This window comes from Callorhinus ursinus, unplaced genomic scaffold (genome assembly GCF_003265705.2).
Source record: "Callorhinus ursinus isolate GAN/ISIS: 27379988/994484 unplaced genomic scaffold, GSC_fseal_2.0 scaffold62, whole genome shotgun sequence".
Taxonomy (NCBI): domain Eukaryota; kingdom Metazoa; phylum Chordata; class Mammalia; order Carnivora; family Otariidae; genus Callorhinus; species Callorhinus ursinus.
In genome coordinates this window covers 4971841-4991602 of record NW_027397124.1, presented here as the reverse complement: position 1 = coordinate 4991602, position 19762 = coordinate 4971841, and the positions used below count along the sequence as shown (strand labels likewise).

At 39.2% G+C, this 19762-nt stretch overlaps 1 protein-coding gene and 1 long non-coding RNA gene across 2 annotated transcripts in view; both read left to right on the top strand.

The window, feature by feature from the left end:
- The first annotated feature begins 1497 nt into the window (after positions 1 to 1497).
- Positions 1498 to 19762, top strand: part of LOC112834365 (uncharacterized) — a 28266-nt gene continuing 10001 nt past the window's right edge. Inside the window, exon 1 of the long non-coding RNA XR_012376042.1 lies at positions 1498 to 1544. This is a non-coding gene — a long non-coding RNA (uncharacterized lncRNA). The remainder of the gene's footprint in view (positions 1545 to 19762) is intronic.
- LOC141371248 (uncharacterized) lies at positions 1506 to 18527 on the top strand. Its single transcript, XM_073885479.1, has 2 exons — positions 1506 to 1538; positions 18133 to 18527. Exon 2 carries the CDS (start codon positions 18261 to 18263, stop codon positions 18525 to 18527), a length of 267 nt encoding a protein of 88 aa, XP_073741580.1. The 5' UTR covers positions 1506 to 1538; positions 18133 to 18260.

The following is a 19762-nucleotide window of genomic DNA, read 5'->3' as shown; positions in this document are numbered from 1 at the left end:
TGCCTGACCCATTTGATTGACCATGTTCCTAATCAGGAGCGGTTTAGCCTTTGATAATTTTGATAATTTTTTTGTGCCACTGAAATTAAAAGGATTCCAAGGGACACCTTGGCAAAAAAAAGAAAATAATAATAATAACCAACACTCTGAGGGCAGATGAAATGAAAGGAGAAAAACACCAAAAGCAGCAAATACTCAAGCCCAGTTTTGAAACGTTTAGTAAAGGCATTTCAAGAACGCTCAGGGTCATTGAACTTTTTCTGTTGTTCATTTAAATGACTCTAAGTCCTCCCAGTAATTGGGGCTTCGTGGTAATCCTAAAAGATACTGTAAACCTCCCAAGAAGTAAGATCTTTAAAATAAAAATAGGAACCCCTACTCCTGCTTCTCTGTTCTTATTGATGGTTTAATCATTGGAATGGAGGGAAGGAGGGACAGAACATCTGCCTACCAAATACAAACCCTCCACAGGCAGGTTCTTACATGATATAGTTTACATAAAACACTGGCACACATAAAAAACAGCCCGTTACCACAAGATGCTGGCTAATGCTTAAGGTATTCAGATTTGTTTTCGTAAATTTGAGTTCCTAGACTTTAAGAAAATTGATAAAACTTTATTTTTATTTCTACTTTGTGATATTCATTTCAATTTCTAAGAATACATAGGCAACATCATTTGTCAATCACCCTTCACTAGGAGAAATACATTTTATTTTTAAAGATTTATTTATTTGAGAGAGAGAAAAGAGCACACAAGCATGAGTGGGGGGAGGGTCAGAGGGAGAGAATCTCAAGCAGACTCCCCATTGAGCGAGGAACCCCAAGGAGGGCTTGGTCCCACAACCCTGAGATGGTGACCTGAGCAGAAACCAAGAGTCAGACGCTTAACCAGTTGAGCCACCCAGGTGCCCCAGGAGAAATAAATTTTAAGTAAAGAGATGAGTTGTATCTTAATATAGCAACCTATCTAGTTAAGAAAAAGATTTTACTGGGATGCCTGGGTGGCTCAGTCGACTGGGTGTCTGCCTTCAGCTCAGGTCGTGATCCCAAGATCCTGGGATGGAGTCCCCCATCAGGCTCCTTGCTCAGCGGGGAGCCTGCTTCTCCTTCTGCTTGCCACTCCCCCTGCTTGTACACTCTCTCTCTCTCCCTTTCTCTCTCTCTCTGACAAATAAATAAATAAAATCTTAAAAAAACAAAAGGATTTTACTAATTCTTTAGATCAACTTTGCATAGTTGTTAAAGAACTTCAATGATTAAAATTATTGAAGTTTTGGAAGGGGAAAATATTCAACTTTCAGGGAACATGGCACTACATCTGTTGATATTATCATGGCAGCATTTAGGTGACTGTCATGGCAACCACAATTTAATCCTTCATTAGTGTCTTGGAACACTCAGGCACCCTGGGAAGTGAGGAGGGTGATTCATCAGGCAGCACACTCTTGTCCTTGTGAGTCAGGAAAATACCAATGTTCTCACTCAGTGTAGGCAATAAAAAATGCAGCCGCTACGTGATCTTCCACAAGAGCAAGGTACTGGTTTCCTCAAATATTCCTGTAAAGTTTATGTTCATGGATTTTGAGACAGATTTTCACTTTGTGCTAATGTGCAGCCTTTATTTCTCTTCCTTTTGTTTTCAGGCAATTCAAAACATATTCTTCACTTTCTTTTGGGTGCAGGGTCAGTGAGAAAGTGAAACAGTTCTTTTTGCTGCCTTACCAGTTTTGTTTGAAAGTGAGAAAAGAGGGACGGCTGGGTGGCACGGTGGGTTAAGTGTCGAACTCTTGGTTTCAGTTCAGGCCATGATCTCAGGGTCATGATCTCAGGGTTGTATGATCAAACCCGCCGCTGGGCTCCACGCTCAGTGTGGAGTCTGTTTGAGATTCTCTCTCCCTCTGCCCCTCCCCCCCACTCACACACTCTCTCTCTCTAAAATAAATAAATAAATCTTAAAAAAAAAAAAGGGTGAGAAAAGAGATTGAATTCAATGGTTTAAATGAGATAGTTTTTGTCTTCATTTCTTGGTATGCCATCACAGAATCTCAAACTGTCAGGACTACCGAATTCAAATCCAGAGTTGTGGTAAATAAAGCTCCTATGTTTGTGTATTCTGTGAGATCTATGAAATCAGAGTGAACTATTTAATGATCTGAAACATCAATTATCCACAGTATGCTAAGTGGTAAAAGATTTTTTTAAAGATGTTATTTATTCATTTGTCAGAGAGAGAGCACAAGCAAGGGAAGCTGCAGGCAGAAGGAGAAGCAGGCTCCCCGCTGAGCAAGGAGTGATGCAGAACTCGATCCCAGGACCCCGGGATCATGACCTGAGCCAAAGGCAGACACTTAACTGACTGAGCCACCCAGGCATCCCAAAGTAGCCATATTATTTACCTACTTTTATTCTTACTATTAAAGTAAATCTTTTACCACTTAGGGAGGCCTGGTCATGATCCTGAGGTCCTGGGAATAAATAACATCTTTAAATAAATAAATAAATAATATGACTACTTTGAAAAAGCATCAGAAAAGTTCTTGCCATGTAGAACTTTCTTACTGGTCTTTTTTTCTGTTTGATTAACTCATACCATTTCACGTGTGTGTGTTTATATGTACACACAGAAGGAAAGAGAGAGATTCTTGTATATCTAAATATCTATTAAATCCTACTCAGGTTGGGGGAAAATATATAAAAGAAAGTAAAAGTTCTTTAATAGTTAAATTGGGGGGAGAAAAGAGATTCTCTCTCTTGATTTGACTGTGTCTCCCCTCTCCATCTAAGTGTGTGGCTTCACAGGCACCGCTTATGATTACATGTTTGAATTTTTGATCATTTGAAAGTATCTGCTAATATGATTCCCCTTAGCTTCCCACAGATAAATCAACTTGCTGCCTGTTTTCCCCATCTTTGATGAAGAGGATTCTCTGATGTATTGATGTTCAGTTTCCTTATTGTAATCCATATTAATGCCATAGAGAGTTCACACATTCACTTATCTCTGAAAAGAGGGGCATATACTCTTGAATCACAAAGATTCCAGAACCCTCTTCTTTAGTGTAACAAATTTGTTTCTTCTGATATTAATCAAAGTTGAAACCAGATTGCAAGCTCTCTGTCCAACTGGTTCCACTTCATTTCGGTGACCTTTGTCCTGTGTTTGCAGCTCTGCCCCAGCTGATAGAGGATGGTGTTGCATTGCAAGTGTACGTTTACAAAGATGCTTCAGTTTGATTAAAACCCGCTCTTTGATGCTTATTTCTAAGCTTTTAGACATATAATATTTCATGTTTACATAAACTCACATTCTTTTGTCAGAAAACTTTACATACATATTTTAGCCTATTTGAAGTAATTATTTTTTTTTAAGTAGACTCTACACCCAACGTGGGGCTTGAACTCACAACACTGAGATCCAGAGTTGCATGCTTTACCGACTGAGCCAGCCAGGTGCCCCTGAAATAATTATTTTTACTGTGAACAGAAATTTAACTCTCAGCGTAAAGAGGGAGCTGGAAACAGTTCCTGTTAAAGATGATCAGGAAATAAAATTGAATTTTTTACTCAGTGGTGCTTAGTAAGTTTCTACCCACTGGATGAGGGGAGGGAGGCAGTAGACAGATGTCTTGAGGGAACTCAAGATTAACATGCATTAGCAGCGTCACCCTATACAAGTATCATCATCTTGGATGAGACCTCCCAGATCCTCAGTTTCTTCTGTCAAACAAGAGAGTTAGCTCTCATGATTCTACAGTCTTTAATTCTCTTTATTGACCTCAGGATATTTGACAAAGTAGATCATTTTTGAGTCTTGACTTATGTTTAAAAATAACATTTGCTACAATGTAATAATACTTAATGTTAGTGCTTTCAACCTCAAAGATTTTTCTCTTATAATGTAATCTTTAAAATATCCGTTGGATAAGAGGAGGAACTATGATTACCTGCATATTTCAAATTGGGAATTGAGCGAGTTTCGAGTCCCTATAAGCATTAGAGAGAGCCCCGTCACTGCCTGTAGAAGGAATGTTCTCTGAGCCTGGGTCTGGATAGTCACCTGTGCAGAGAGTAGTTCAGCATCACTTCAGAGCCAGGACTCCACATTTATGCCCCTTTCTGTACTTGCTCCAATTGTATCCATATAAGAAAAATTATACATGGAAAAATTATACATACATCTAGCTCCCAGGAAGTGGCTAGAGAATCAGGGATGAGACTCCATGTTAAATTAAATTAAATTACATCTAATTAAATCAATTTAAAAGATGACCCTGGTATGGCAACATTTGCGGATCCGCCATGGCCCCACAGTGACTCATACTGATGTGTATTTCTGGTGTCATGTCACGTGGTCAAAACTTAGTAGAAGGCAGTTTTCGAGTTGAGCCCTGGGTTGAGTAAAGGAACAGAGCCGTTTCCCCATGGCAGCATGATCTTTTATTTCATCTGTACAGCAGAGGGAAATATACCACTGATCTTTCCTGACGTTCCTGGTTTCCCCTCACGTTGCTGTTCCAGTGCCGCCTCTGACAAGACTTGAAAGGGGAGGAATTCACACCGTTGCATACAGAAGGCCTTTCTCTGGACGGGGCTTGTTAGTTCTCTTTGTAAATCGGGATTACAAAGACCCCAAGAGATGAACAGACAAAGGACATAAGTAAACAATTCATAAAAGAGGAAATTCAACTGTTTAACAAATGGTGGGACTAGGTTCCATCTCACTAGTAATCAAAGACATGCAAATTAAAGCACTAGTAGGAGGCCATTTAGCAAACTGTTCGGTTGCTTGTTTTTTATGAGACTACTCAGCAGTGGCATCAACGTGAAAGCTGCATTTTGCACATTGCTAGCAGCAGTATAAACCAACTTAGCTCTATTAAAAAGAAAATCGGCAGCGATCGAAATCAAAATTAAAGCATTAAAATATTTTATGCTTTTGAACTAGTGATTGCACTCTTGGGAAGCCATTCTAAGAAAGTCTAAACGTGGACAGTATTTTGAGTACACCAACGTGTTCATCACTGTGCCGTTTGTTAAGCCAAAAAGGAGAAACTAAATAAATGTCCAAAAATAGGTTAATTAAAGTAGGGCTTATCCTTACCAAAACATTATGAAGCAATTGAAATTAGTAAGTGTTTCTAATCACATAGGAAAATATATATGTTACCATGCAGTGTAAGAAATCCGTTCATAAAAAGCATGAAACAACCATGAAAACAAACAAATGTGTTCAAAAGATAAAAGGAAACTTATTTCTAGAAAAAAACTATGGAAGAGAATACACTAAAATGTTAATAGTAGTTGTCTTCAGATTGGTAACTCTTTTCTGCGTTTCAATATTTTTCTATTGATTACTTATAATGAAGACAAAACATATTTAAAAAGGGATAAAAGCTTAATATTGTTTATTATAGCTACCTTTATAAAAACATTGTCTACACGAAAAACTGAATTCCGTGGATTACATCTCTTCTCATTGTTGTCTTTTTCTTTTCCCTTATACTTAGATAATTGATCTATTTACCAAAACAACAAGAAAAAAAATGTTCCTAGCAGTTTCCTTAGAAGTTTTGTATGATTATGCTAAACAACTTCATTTAGATTCTTTCCAGTTTCCTTTGAACTGTATTTAAAATTCTAACCTTTATCTCATACGCTGGAGCTTCGTTTTTAAAATTTGAGTGACTGTATTATTATTTTTCAAAATGGAAGAAAGGAAAATGGTAAAAAGAATGATAAAAGTTCGTACTATTTAGTCTTCAAAAAGAACAGCCTGGCTTTTATCACAGGAATAGTCAGTACTTAGAAAAAAAATACTCACACAGAGGTGAAAATGACAGATACCCCATGACGGAAAAATCCTTTCCCATGTAACCTGCCAAGGTATAGATCTGTACAGGAATTTTGCACTATAGCCCACTGGGGATTATTTGCATGAGATAGTGTAGCATTGGGTTGGATTTGTATGATACCACCTAAAATCATAAACAAATAGGTATGCTCAATTAAACAGATTTTGAAAGACGGGTGAATAAATGTCAGCAACTGGTTGCCTGGGTGGCTCAGTTGGTTAAGCGTCTGCCTTCCACTCAGGTCATGATCTCGGGGTCCTGGGATCAAGCCTCACATCGGGCTCCCTGCTCAGCGGGGAGCCTGCTTCTCCCTCTCCCTCTGCCGCTCCCCCTGCTTGTGCTCTCTCTCTCTCTCCCTGTCAAATGGATAAATAAAATCTTTAAAAAAAAAAAAAAAGAAAAGAAAGACTGAAATGTTTAAAAAAAAAAAAAGAAATGTCAGCAGGATTCCTCTTCCTCTTCAAGTCATGGGGGAAGGGAAGAGAAATGGCCTCCAGTTTCAAGAGCAGTTCCTAAAGATTCCTTTCTCCCGTCCTCTTCTTAAAATACTCTGAATTTGTGACCTTTTTTTTAATGAAGTTATTTATTTATTTATTTATTTTTAAGTAAACTCTATACCCAACATGGGGCTCAAACTCACAATCCCCAAGGTCAAGAGTCACATGCTCTACTGATGGAGCCAGCCAGGCATCCCTGAATTTGTGACTTCTGTTAGGAATATGCGGTATCTTTTCGGTGCTGAATTTGATAAACTCTACCAACAACTTCTCCACTCTATTAGCTTTTCTTTCCTATATGATTCTGAAAACAAACAAAAATGTGACAATGGTACAGCTCATTGTATTCTTAAATTTTACACTAATAAAGATGAATGATGTGATTCCTTTTATGATGGCTGTTGTTAGCTTTTAGCATGCCAGATTTAGCAACCCATTATTTATTCTCTTCTCCTGGGACTCATCATTTTTCCTACATTACCACATTGCAAGCTCATAGCCTTTAATGCTCACGCCCTTGTGTACATTCCATTCGTCCTGCTCACCCATTATGGATTATTGCCATCTGGTGGAAAAACAGGGTGGACAACCAGATGGTAGTTTTGAAATATCCGGGAGCAAAGTGAAGTCGTGTTCATCAGGGGAAAATATGCATTTGTTTCTCTCATGCATATTCTGGGGTTCTAAAACAGCAAACATTTTCTTTTTTTTTTTTTAAGATTTTATTTATTTATTTGAGAGAAAGAGAGAATGAGAGAGAGAGAGCACGAGAGGGAAGAGGGTCAGAGAGAGAAGCAGACTCCCCGCTGAGCAGGGAGCCCGATGTGGGACTCAATCCCCGGCTCCAGGATCATGACCTGAGCCGAAGGCAGTCGCTTAACCAACTGAGCCACCCAGGCGCCCAAGCATTTTCCTATTACATTTCACTTGGGGGGTTATACAATAAGTTTAGCTGCTGAATAGATGAAAGATCTGACTTTCTATAACAATCAGACAAGAATAGTGCTTGTGAAAAAGTTGGGCCACATTTTTAACCCTAGTACTATAAAACAAAAATGACAAAATGAAGCTAACGTGTCTCAATTGCCTTTCCCTTTGCCAGGGAGGAATGCAGTGTTAGATATTTTCTACTTCTAATTTCTATAATAGCACACTTGAGTCATTAAGCAATTTTCAAGTATATTAGTTCTTGAAATGAGATTTATTCATATTCAAAATTTAGCACAGTCTTCAAAGTGACAGGATGAATATAATTCTAAAATAATGAGGAGTTTCTCTTTCCCAAATTGTCATAAAATTTACTAACACTATCACAATTTTTAAAAATCTAAATTAAACAAGAAAGCCGGCCTGAGCTCTTCAAAAATGTCAACATTATAAAAAACAAAGGATAGCAGGGGGATTGTTTCAGATAAAAAGAGATTAATGACATACAATTACCAAATGCAGTGAGTAATTCTTGATTGGATTGTGATTCTGGAAAGAGAAAAAGATAACTAAAGAAATTTGAATATGGGCTATGAATTAGCTAATATTCTTGTATCAATATTAAATTTCTTAGGTAGAATAATGCTATTGTGGTTATGCAAGAGAATATCCTTTCCTTGGAAGATGAAGGATAAATATTTAGGGGTGAAACTTACTTTCAATCAATTGAAAAATATATAGAGATAAAGCATACGTAGTAAAATATTAATTTGTCAATCTAGATGAAGAGCTATGGATTTTCATTGTTCAATTTTTTTCAAATTCTCCAAAGCCTTCACACTTTTCAAAATCAAAAATTGGGAGAGAAAAAAACCCCAAACTGAGGAGAATAGTCTTTTAAAAAAACCTTAAAGGGGGGGAGTGCTTCTTTGTAGCACATAATACAAAATGTCACTGATACACAGTGGATATTTGACTGAGTGTTTTACTCTCATTATTAGGCCTATTTCTCTTATTACTAGCTCTCGGACTATGAGTAAAGTCATTTAATAGAACCAAAACCATCAAGTGGTTATTTCTTCCAACTTTAAAGGAACAGGAATTGGATTTACCTTCCTACCTTAAATAAGAAATTGGACAAAGCGGGCACCTGGGTGATTCATAGACCAGCATAGACCAGAAAGGAACACAATATACAGTAACAGTCACCTTACAGGCAATACAATGGCACGAAATTCATATCTTTCAATAGTTACCCTGAATGTAAATGGGCTAAATGCCTCAATCAAAGACACAGGCTATCAGATTGGATTAAAAAACAAGACCCATCGATATGCGGTCTGCAAGAGACTCATTTTAGACCCAAAGACACCCCCACATTGAAAGTGAGGGGGTGGGGGCGCCTGGGTGGCTCAGTTGGTTAAGCGACTGCCTTCGGCTCAGGTCATGATCCAGGAGTCCTGGGATCGAGTCCCGCCTTGGGCTCCCGGCTCAGCGGGGAGCCTGCTTCTCCCTCTGACCTTCTCCCCTCTCGTGCTGTTTCTCTCTCTCTCAGATAAATAAATAAAATATTAAAAAAAAAAAAGAAATTGGACAAAGCATATGAGACATTGGTTCACTGACATTGGATAACAGAAAGCTGAGGACAGTGTTCCCCCTAGGAAAAGGAAAACAAATGAGGTGAGTACTACCATTGTCCCAGCTTACTGTCTACAGTTTCCAGACTATAGCTCAAAGATGGGGAAACCCAAGCAGAGCCTGAGTTGAGGAAACAGAGTTGGAAATGACAGATTGAGGTGAAGGTGGTTAGAATTTGCGGGGTGGAATACTGGAGAGGAAAGAACTGTATACAAAGAGAGCTACAGGGAACTGCAGAGCATTCCCCTCAGGTCTCCAGTTGAGTTTTGATCAGTACATACCTGTGAGGAAACTACCTGAGGCTAGAGAGAGTACCACCAGAAGGGAAGAGGCAGAATGATCCTCAGAGATCAAACAGGGCTGGGAATGGTTATTGTTCCCACCAGCCAGAAGGAAAACCTCATGATTATTAGACATTAAATAGAATGAAAACCTCATAATTATTAGACATTAAATAGACATTAGAGGGGCGCCTGGGTGGTTCAGTCGTTAAGCGTCTGCCTTCAGCTCAGGTCATGATCCCAGGGTCCTGGGATCAAGCCCCGCATCGGGCTCCCTGCGCTGTGGGAAGCCTGCTTCTCCCTCTCCCACTCCCCCTGCTTGTATTCCCTCTCTCACTATCTCTCTGTCAAATAAATAAATAAAAAATCTTAAAAAAAAATAGACATTAGACATTAATTCAGGAAAAGGACCAAATTAGCTTTAGAGTAAAGACTGTTTTTGTTCTACCTCCCAAAGTGTAAAAGTAAGCCTTGACAGAATCAGTTTTCAAGTTACTTGATTGCATCCCAGGACAAAGCTCAAAAGATATTTATAGGAATTAAAAAAAAAAAAATCCAGCACCTAACGATGTAAAATTCACAGAGTCTGGCATATAAACAAAATTATAGAATAAAAAGAAACAGGGAAATACAAGCCATAGTAAGAGGAAAAATCAATCAATAGAAGCAGACCCACCTATGAAACATATGATAAAATTGGGAGACAAGGACATTAAGACAGTTATTATAGGGGCACCTGGGTATCTCAGTCAGTTAAGTGTCTGACTCTTGATCTTAGCTCAGGTCTTGATACAGGGTCGTGAGTTCAGGCCCTATTTTTTTTTAAAGATTATTTATTTATTTATTAGAGAGAGAGAGAGAGAGAAACAGCATGAGAGGGGAGAAGTTCAGAGGGAGAAGCAGGGTCCCCACTGAGCCAGGAGCCGGACGTGGGACTCGATCCCAGGACTCCGGGATCACGACCCAAGCCGAAGGCAGTCGCCTAACCAACTGAGCCACCCAGGTGCCCCATCAGGCCCTATTTAAAAATATGTTTAAAAACACAGTTATTGGGGCGCCTGGGTGGCTCAGTCATTAAGTGTCTGCCTTCAGCTCAGGTCATGATCCCAGGGTCCTGGGATCAAGCCCTGCATCGGGCTCCCTGCTCCACGGGAAGCCTGCTTCCCCCTCTCCCACTCCCCCTGCTTGTGTTCCTGCTCTTGCTGTGTCTCTCTCTGTCAAATAAGTAAATAAAATCTTTAAAAAAAATAAAAAATAAAAACAGTTATTATAAATATTCTCCATGTGTTAAAGAAGCATGGCGAAAAGCTATATAGAAGATATAACCCACATAAACTTCTAAATGCAGAAAATAAAAAAATTGAAAAAGAATGGGATTAGCATCAGATAAGATACCACAGAAGAAAAGATTAGTGTATTTAAGGACAAAACAGCAAAACCTATCCAAGATGAAAAACAGAGAGAAGAAAGATTGGATATGAAAATGAACATAGGTCAGTAAGCTATGGGACAACAATCAAGCAACCTAATATATGTGTGATTAGAGTCCCAGAGGGAGAGAATGTGGAATGGGTGAGTGGAAGTAGAAAGACTATTTAAAGAATAATGACCAAAAATTTTCCATATTTGATGAAAAGTATACACTCACAAGATCCATGTAGCTCAATGAACCCCAAGAACAAGATACATGATGCAATTTATAAGACTTTATAACCAAATTGCTTAAAACTGTTAATAAAGAGAAAAAAATCTTAAAAGCAGACAGAGAGAAATGACATTTAGTACACAAGCATCTCATTGAAAATAATGCAAACCAGAAAAGAGTAAAGTGATATCCTTAAAGTAATGAAATTAAAAAACAGCCAACCTAGAATACTTTACTTGGTAAAAATATCTTTCACAATTAAGGTAAAATAAAGACATTTGGAGGCATATAAATGCTGAAAGAATTCATCACCTTTGACCAACACATCAAGATAGGTCAAAGTCCTTCAGGCAGAGGGAAGTGAAACCAGATAGCAATCTGGATGTTAAAGGAATGAAGAGCACAGACAATGGTAAATATGGGAGTAACTATGTTTTACTCTTTACAGAAAATGTAGTACTAATAAATTTTGGTGTTTATTACATATTTACATGTACAGTGAATAACTGCAATAGTGGAAAGACTGAGAAGAAAGAAATGTAGGTAAATTGTAAGATTCTTTAATTTATGTGAAATTCTATTTGGCAGTAGATTATGATACCTGAAAGATGTAAATTGTAACCCCTAGTAGAAAACACTAAACATATTTTAGATCTGTTATATATTTTCTAATTTTCCTTGTGATTTTTTCTTTGACCCATTGGTTGTTTAAGAGTGTGTTGGGTGCCTGGGTGGCTCAGTTGGTTAAGTATCCGACTCTTGATTTCAGCTCAGGTAATGATCTCAGGGTCATGTGAGATTAGGCTCTGCACTGGGCACCATGCTGGGTGTGGAGCCTGCTTAAGATTCTCTCTCCCTCTGCCCCTCCCCCTGCTCACACGCTCCCTCACTCTCTAAAAAAAAAAAAAAATACTGTATTGTTAAATTTCCAAATCTTTCTAAATTTTCCCATTTTCCTTGGGCTATTGATTTCTAGTTTTATTCTCTTGTATTCAGAAAACATACTTTGTACAATTTCAGTCTTCTTAAATTTTTTAAGACTTCTTTTGTGTCCTAACATGTAGTCTGTTCTGGAGAATATTCCATGTGCACTTGAGAAGGAGGTGTATTCTGTTGTTGTTGGATGGATCGTGTATATCCAGTACATATCTATTCATTACGCTTGGTTTATAGTGTCATTCAAGTCCTCTGTTTTGTTATTTCTCTTCTGCCTGGCTTTTGCATCCATTATTAAAAATGAGGTATTGGGGCGCCTGGGTGGCTCAGTTGGTTAAGCGACTGTCTTCGGCTCAGGTCATGATCCTGGAGTCCCGGGATCGAGTCCCGCATTGGGCTCCCTGCTCAGCGGGGAGTCTGCTTCTCCCTCTGACCCTCCCCCCTCTCATGTGCGCTCTCTCTCTCTCTCTGTCTCATTCTCGCCTCTCAAATAAAAAAATAAATAAAATCTTAAAAAAAATAAAAATAAAAATGAGGTATTGAAAACTCCTACTATTTTTGTGTTGCTGTCTGTTACTCCTTTCAATTCTGTCAATGTTTGCTTCTTATATTTAAGAACTCTGATGTTAGGTGGAGATATATATATATATATAAAATTGTTATATCTTGGGGCACCTGGGTGGCTCAGTCAATTAGGCATCTGCCTTTGGCTCGGTCACGATTCCAGAGTCCTGGGATCGAGCCCCATGTCAGGATCCCTGCTCTGTGGGGAGGCTGCTTCTCCCTCTTCTCCTCCTCCTCTCTGTCAAATAAATATTTATTACAGGGAGAGAGAGAGCATGAGCAGGGGGGGCAGCCGGCAGAGGAAGAGGGAGAAGCAGATCCCCCACAGAGCAGAGAGCCCAACTCGGGGCTTGATCTCAAGACGCTGGGATCATGACCTGAGCTGAAGGCAAGACACTTGACTGACTGAGCCACCTAGGTGCCCCAGTAAATAAAATCTTTAAAAAAATTGTTATATTTTCCTGGTGAATTGACCCTTTTATCACTACATAATGTGCTTTGTCTCTTGTGAGTTTTTCACTTAAATCGTATTTTGTCTCATGTAAGCATGCTACCCCTGCTGTCTTTTGTTTTCCATTTGCATGGAATATCTTTTTTTCCACTCTTTCACTTTCAGCCTATGTGTCCTTAGATCTAAAGTGAGTCTCTTGTAGACAGGGTGTGTAATTTTTTATCCATTCAGCCAATATATGTCATTTGATTGGGGTTCAGTTTTTTCACATTTAAATAGTTACTGATAGGCAAAGATTTAATATTGCCATTTTGTCAATTGTTTTCTTTATGTCTGAAGCTGTCCCTCTTTTACTGCCTTCCTTTGTGTTTCATTGATTTTTTTGTAGTGACATGCTTTGTCTTTTTTTTTTATTTGTTTGCAAGGGGGTTAGGTTTTTATGTTTTTTCTCAGGTTATGCTTTTATTTTTTTAAAAAAACTTTATTTTTTAAAGCATTTTTAGTTTCATAGCAAAATTGAGTGGAAAGTACAGAGCATTCGCATATACTCCTGTCCCCACACAGGCTAACTGCCCCTGCTTTGACATCCTGCACTACCATGATACATTTGTTATGATTGATAAACCTACACTGATAGATTATCATCCAAAGTCCATAGTTTACATTACGGTTCATTATTGGTGTTGCACATTCTGAGTTTTGGCAAGTGTATAATGACATGTATCCACCAATATAGTATCATACAGAATAGTTTCACTGCCCTAGATATTCTCTGTTCTCTGTCTATTCATCCCACTCTCCCCCGACCCCTCCCTACCAGCTCTTTGTTACCACCAATCTTTTCACTGACTCCATACTCTGGCCTTTTCCAGAATGTCATATATATGGAATCATATAGTTTGTAGCCTTTTAAACTGGCCTCTTACATTTAGTATTACACACTTAAATTTCTTCCATATCTTTTAAAGGCTTGATAGCTCATTTCTTTTCAGCACTGAATAATATTCCATTGTCTGGATACACCACAGTTTATCTATTCACCTACTGAAGGACAATCTTGGTTGCTTCTAAGTTTTGGCAATTATGTATAAAGTTGCTATAAATATCTGTGTGCAGGTTTTTGTGTGGATATAAAATTTCAATACCAAGGAGCATGATTGCTGTATCATATGGTAAGAGTATATTTAGTTTTGTAAGAAACTGACAAACTGGGGCGCCTGGGTGGTTCAGTCTGTTAAGCGTCTGCCTTCAGCTTGGGTCATGGCCCCAGAGTCCTGGGATCGAGCCCCGCATTGGGCTCCCTGCTCAGCGGGGAGCCTGCTTCTCCCTCTCCTACTCCCCCTGCTTGTGTTCCCTCTCTCACTGTCTTTCTCTCTGCCAAATAAATGAATAAAAGCTTAAAAAAAAAAGAAAGAAAGAAAAGAAACTGCCAAACTATCTTCCAAAGTGGCCGCACCACTTTGCATTCCCATCAGCAATAAATGAAAGCTCCAGTTGTCAGCATATGGTGGTGTTGGTTGTTTTGGGGGGGGTTGACCATTCTAACAGGAGTGTAGTGGTATCTCACTGGGTTTTGGGGTTTTTTTAATTTGTTTGTTTTTTGAGTGGGGGAAGAGGGGAAGAGGGAGAGGGAAAGAGAATCTTAAGCAGGCTCCATGCCCAGTGCTGAGCCCCACGCTGGGCTCAATCTCACAACCCTGAGACCATGACCTGAACTGAAATCAAGAATCAGATGCTTAACTGACTGAGCCACCCAGGCGCCCCTTACTGTTGTTTTAATTTGTAATTCCCTAATGAGGTATAATGTTGAACATCTTTTCGTATACTTACCTGACATCTGTTTATCTTCTTTGGTGAGGTGTCTATTCAGGTCTTTAGGCTATTTTTTATTTTATTTTTTTTTTAAAGATTTTATTTATTTATTTGAGAGACAGAGAGAATGAGAGAGAAAGCACATGAGATGGGGGGAGGGTCAGAGGGAGAAGCAGACTCCCCGCTGAGCAGGGAGCCCGATGCGGGACTCGATCCAGGGACTCCAGGATCATGACCTGAGCCGAAGGCAGTCGCTTAACCAACGGAGCCACCCAGGCGCCCTAGGCTATTTTTTAAAATCAAGTTTTTTGTTTCCTATTATTGAGTTTTAAGAGTTCTTTGTTTATTTTGGATAATAATACTTGATCAGATATGCCTTTTGCAAATATCTTTTCCAAGTCTGTCCCTCGTTTTCTCATTCTCTTGACATTGTGTTACAAAGAGCAGAAGTTTTTTAATTTTAGTGAAGTCAATTGTTTCTTTCATGGATTGTGTTTTTGCTGTTGTATTTGAAAAGTCACTGCCATACTAAAGATCATCTAGATTTTCTGTTATCTTCCAGGAGTTTGGTAGTTCTGAATTTTACATCTATTTCTATGATCCATATTGGATCATAGTTAGTTTCTGTGAAGGGTGTGAGGCCTGTCTAGATTCTTTTATTTGCATGCAGATATCCAGTTTTTCAGCTCCAATTCTTGAAAAGACTGTTTTTTGTCCATTGCATTACCTTTGCTCCTTAGTCAAAGATTAGTTACCTGTATTTATGCGAGTTCATCTCTGGGCTCTCCATTCTGTTCCACTGATCTATTTGTCTATTCTTTCACCAATACTGTACCATCTAGATACTACAGCTTCATAGTAAGTCTTGAAATGTCAGTCCTTTGTTCTTCTCTTTCAATATTGAGTTAGCTATTTGGTTTTTTTGATTCTCCATATAAACTTTAGAATCACTTTGTCAATTTTCACAAAATAATTTTCTGGGACTTTGGTTGGGACTGCATTGAATCTATGGATCAAGTTGGGAAGAACAGACAGACTGACAATGTTGAGACTTCCATTATGGATTGAATTGTCCCACCCAAATTCATATGTTAAAGTTCCAGTTGCCAATGTAGTAGCATTAGGAGGTGGGATCTTTGGGAGGTAATTAGGTTTAGATGAGATCATGAGTTTGGAGCCTCATGATGAGATTGGTGCCCTATAAGAAGAAACAGAAAATCAGACCTTTCTTTTCTGCATATGAGGATACAGCCAGAAGGCAGCCAAGAAGGCAGCTGGGAAAGCTGCCACCTGCAAGCCAAGAAAATGGCTCTTACCAAGAATCAAATCTGTTGGCACCTTGATGTTGGACTTCACGTCTTCCAGAACTGTGAGAGATAAATCTGTTCACTTCTGATGGAGGGGTGCTAGAATCTCCAACAATAATAGTGGATTTATCTGTTTCTCTTTGTGCTTCTATCAGTTTTTGTCTCACTTATTTTGATACTTTATTGGTAGGCATGTACATGTTAAGGATATTTATGTATGTCTTGTTTAAGTATGGATCTCTTTATCATTATGTAATGGTCTTCTTTATGCCTGATAACTTAGCTTGCTCTGAAGTCTACTCTGTCTGAAATCAATATTGTTACTCCTGCTATCTTTTGATTAGTGTTAGCATAGCATATTTTTCTCCTTACCTTTCCTCTTTTTTTTTTGTTTCAAGTTTTTATTTAAATTCTAGTTAGTTAACATATAGTGTAATATTAGTTTCAGGAATAGAATTTAGTGATTCATCACTTACATATAATACCCAGTGCTTATCACAACAAGTGCCCTCTTTAATAACCATCACGCATTTAGCCCATCCACCCACCCACTTCCCCTCCAGGAACCCTCAGTTTGTTCTCTGTAGTTAAGAATCTGTTTTATGGTTTGCCTCTCTCTCTTTCTCTTTTCTCCTCTCTGTGTTTTTTTTTTTTAAGATTGTTTATTTATTTATTTGAGAGAGAGAGCATGAGAAGGGAGAGGGTCAGAGGGAGAAGCAGACTCCCTGCTGAGCAGGGAGCCCGATGCGGGACTCGATCCCGGGACTCCAGGATCATGACCTGAGCCAAAGGCAGTCGCTTAACCAACTGAGCCACCCAGGCGCCCATATCTGTGTTGTTTCTTAAATTCCACATATGGGGTGCCTGGGTGGCTCAGTCATCAAGTGTCTGCCTTCAGCTCAGGTCAAGGTCCTGGGGTCCTGGGATCAAGCCCCGCATTGGGCTCCCTGCTCGGCGGGAAGCCTGCTTCTCCCTCTCCCACCCCCCTGCTTGTGTTCCCTCTCTCGCTGTGTCTCTCTCTGTCAAATAAATAAATAAAAACTTAAAAAAAAATTCCACATATGACTGAAATCATATGGTCATCCCTTTCCTTTTAATCTATATGTGTCTTTATATTTAAAGTGGGTTTCTTGGGGCACCTGGGTGGCTCAGTCGGTTAAGCGTCTGCCTTCGGCTCAGGTCATGATCCCAGGGTCCTGGGATCGAGTCCCACGTCGGGCTCCCTGCTCAGCGGGGAGCCTGCTTCTCCCCTTGCCCCTCTCCCTGCTCGTGCTTTCTCTCTCTCTCAAATAAATAAATAAAATCTTTAAATAAATAAATAAAGTGGGTTTCTTGCAGACAACATATAGTTGGGTCTTGCTTTTTGATCCACTTCAACAATCTCTATCTTTTTTTTTTTTAAGATTTATTTATTTATTTGAGAAAGAGAGAGAGAGAAAGCCGGCGGGGGGGGGGGGGGGGGGCGGGCAGGGAGGGAGGGGCAGAAGGAGGGTGAGAGAAAGAGAATCTCGATCAGACTCCCCGCTGATTGCACAGCCCAACACAGGGCTTAATCTCACAACCTTGACATCATGACCTGAGCTGAAATCCAGAGTCAGACGCCTAACCGACTGAACCACCCGGGCATCCCCCCACTCCATTGGTAATCTTAAAGAAGCTCCCTTACATGTGACAAATCATTTTTCTCTTGCTAATTTCAGGATTCTCTCTTTGTGACTTTTGACAGTTTTTTTAAATAATATTTATTAAAAAAATAAAAAGCATAACATATAATACTGCTAACACTGTAGAGGAATCTAGCAGAAGACAATCAGTGATCCTTACTTTTTTTTTCTTCCAAGTCTTTATTAAATTCCAGTTAGTTAACACACAGTGGAATATTAGTTTCAGTTATATAATATAGTGATTCAGCACTTCCATACAGCACCCAGTGCTCATCGCAAGTGCACTCCTTTCTCCCCATCACCTATTTAACCCATCCCCCTACTTCCCTCCCCTCTGGTAACCATCATTGTCCTCTAGACTTAATAGTCTGTTTCTTGGTTTTCCTTTCATTTTCCCCCCTCTATGTTCCTTTGTTTTGTTTCTTAAATTCCACATATGAGAGGTATTTGTGTTTCTCCGACTGACTTACGTCGCTTAGCTCCATCCACGTTGTTGCAAATGGTAAGATGTCATTCTTTTTTATGGCTTCTTTTTTATGTGACATCCCATCCCAGGGACTAAAAATGTCTGCCACCTTCATCGGCAACAGCACGGGCATCCAGGAGCTGTTCCAGTGCATCTCAGAGCAGTTCACCGCCATGTTCAGGTGCAGGCCTTCCTGCACCGGGACACGGGCGACAGCATGGACAAGATAGAGTCCACCGAGGCCGAGAGCAACATGAACGACCTGGTGTCCAAGTACCAGCAGTACCAGGACACTACAGCCAAGGAGGAGGGCGAGTTTGAGGAGGAGGCTGAGGAGGGTAGCCTAGAGCCGTTACCTGGTAAAGCATGTGGAAGCTATGCGAACTCTTTATTCACTCACAACCTGTTGTCTGTGTGCACTTGCTCTCCTTCCTGTTTTGACATCACATGCTGTACAGACGCCACCATTAAAGCATTTTCATAGTGAAAGAAAAAAAATTCATCAGTTGATAGACATTTGGGCTCTTTCCATAATTTGGCTATTATTGATTATGCTGCTATAAACATTGGGGTGCATGTATCCCTTTAAGGCAGTATTTTTTTGTCCTTTAGGTAAGTACCCCGTAGTGCAATTGCTGGGTTGTAGAGTAACTACTCTATAATAGAACTCTATTTTAACTTTTTGAGGAACCTCCATACTGTTTTCCAGAGTGGCTGCACCAGTTTGCATTCCCACCAACAGTGTAGGAGGGTTCCCCTTTCTCTGCATCCTGGCCAACATCTGTCGTTTCCTGACTTGTTAATTTCAGCCATTCTGACAGATGTGAGTGATATCTCATTGTAGTTTTCATTTGTGTTTCCCTGATGATGAGTGATGTTGAGCATCTTTTCATGTGTCTGTTGGCCATCTGTATGTCTTCTTTGGAAAAATGTCTATTCATGTCTTCTGCCCATTTTTTAATTGCATCATTTGATTTTTGGGTGTTGAGCTTTATAAGTTCTTTATATATTTTGGATACTAACCCTTTATCAAATATGTCATTTGCAGATATCTTCCCCCATTCTGTAGGTTGCCTTTTAGTTTTGTTGATTGTTTCCTTTCTGTAGAGAAGCTTTTTATTTAGATGAAGTCCCAATAGTTGCTTTTTTTCTTTCGTGTTTGTTTCCCTTGCCTCAGGAGACATATCTAATAAGAAGTTGGTATGGTCGATGTCAAAGAGGTTACTGATGTTTTCTCCTCTAGGATTTTAATGGTTTCAAGTCTCACATTTAGGTGTTTCATCCATTTTCATTTTATTTTATTTTTGTGTATGTTGTAAGAAAGTGGTCCAGTTTCATTCTTTTGTATGTTGTTGTCCAGTTTTATCCATACCACTTATTGAAAAGATTGTCTTTTTCCCATGGGATATTCTTTCCTACTTTGTCAATTAGTTGACCATATAGTTGTGGTTACATTTCTGGATTTTCTGTTCTGTTCTATTGATCTATGTGTCTGTTTTTGTGCCAGTGCCCTACTCTCATGATCACTACAGCTTTATAATATAACTTGAAGTCCAGCATTGTGATTCCTCCAGCTTTGCTTTTCTCTTTCAAGATTGCTTTGGATATTTGGGGTCTTTTGTGGTTAAATACAAATTTTAGGATTTTTTTGTTGTAGCTCTGTGAAAAATACTGTTGGCATTAAATGTGTATACTGCTTTGGGTGGTATAGACATGTTA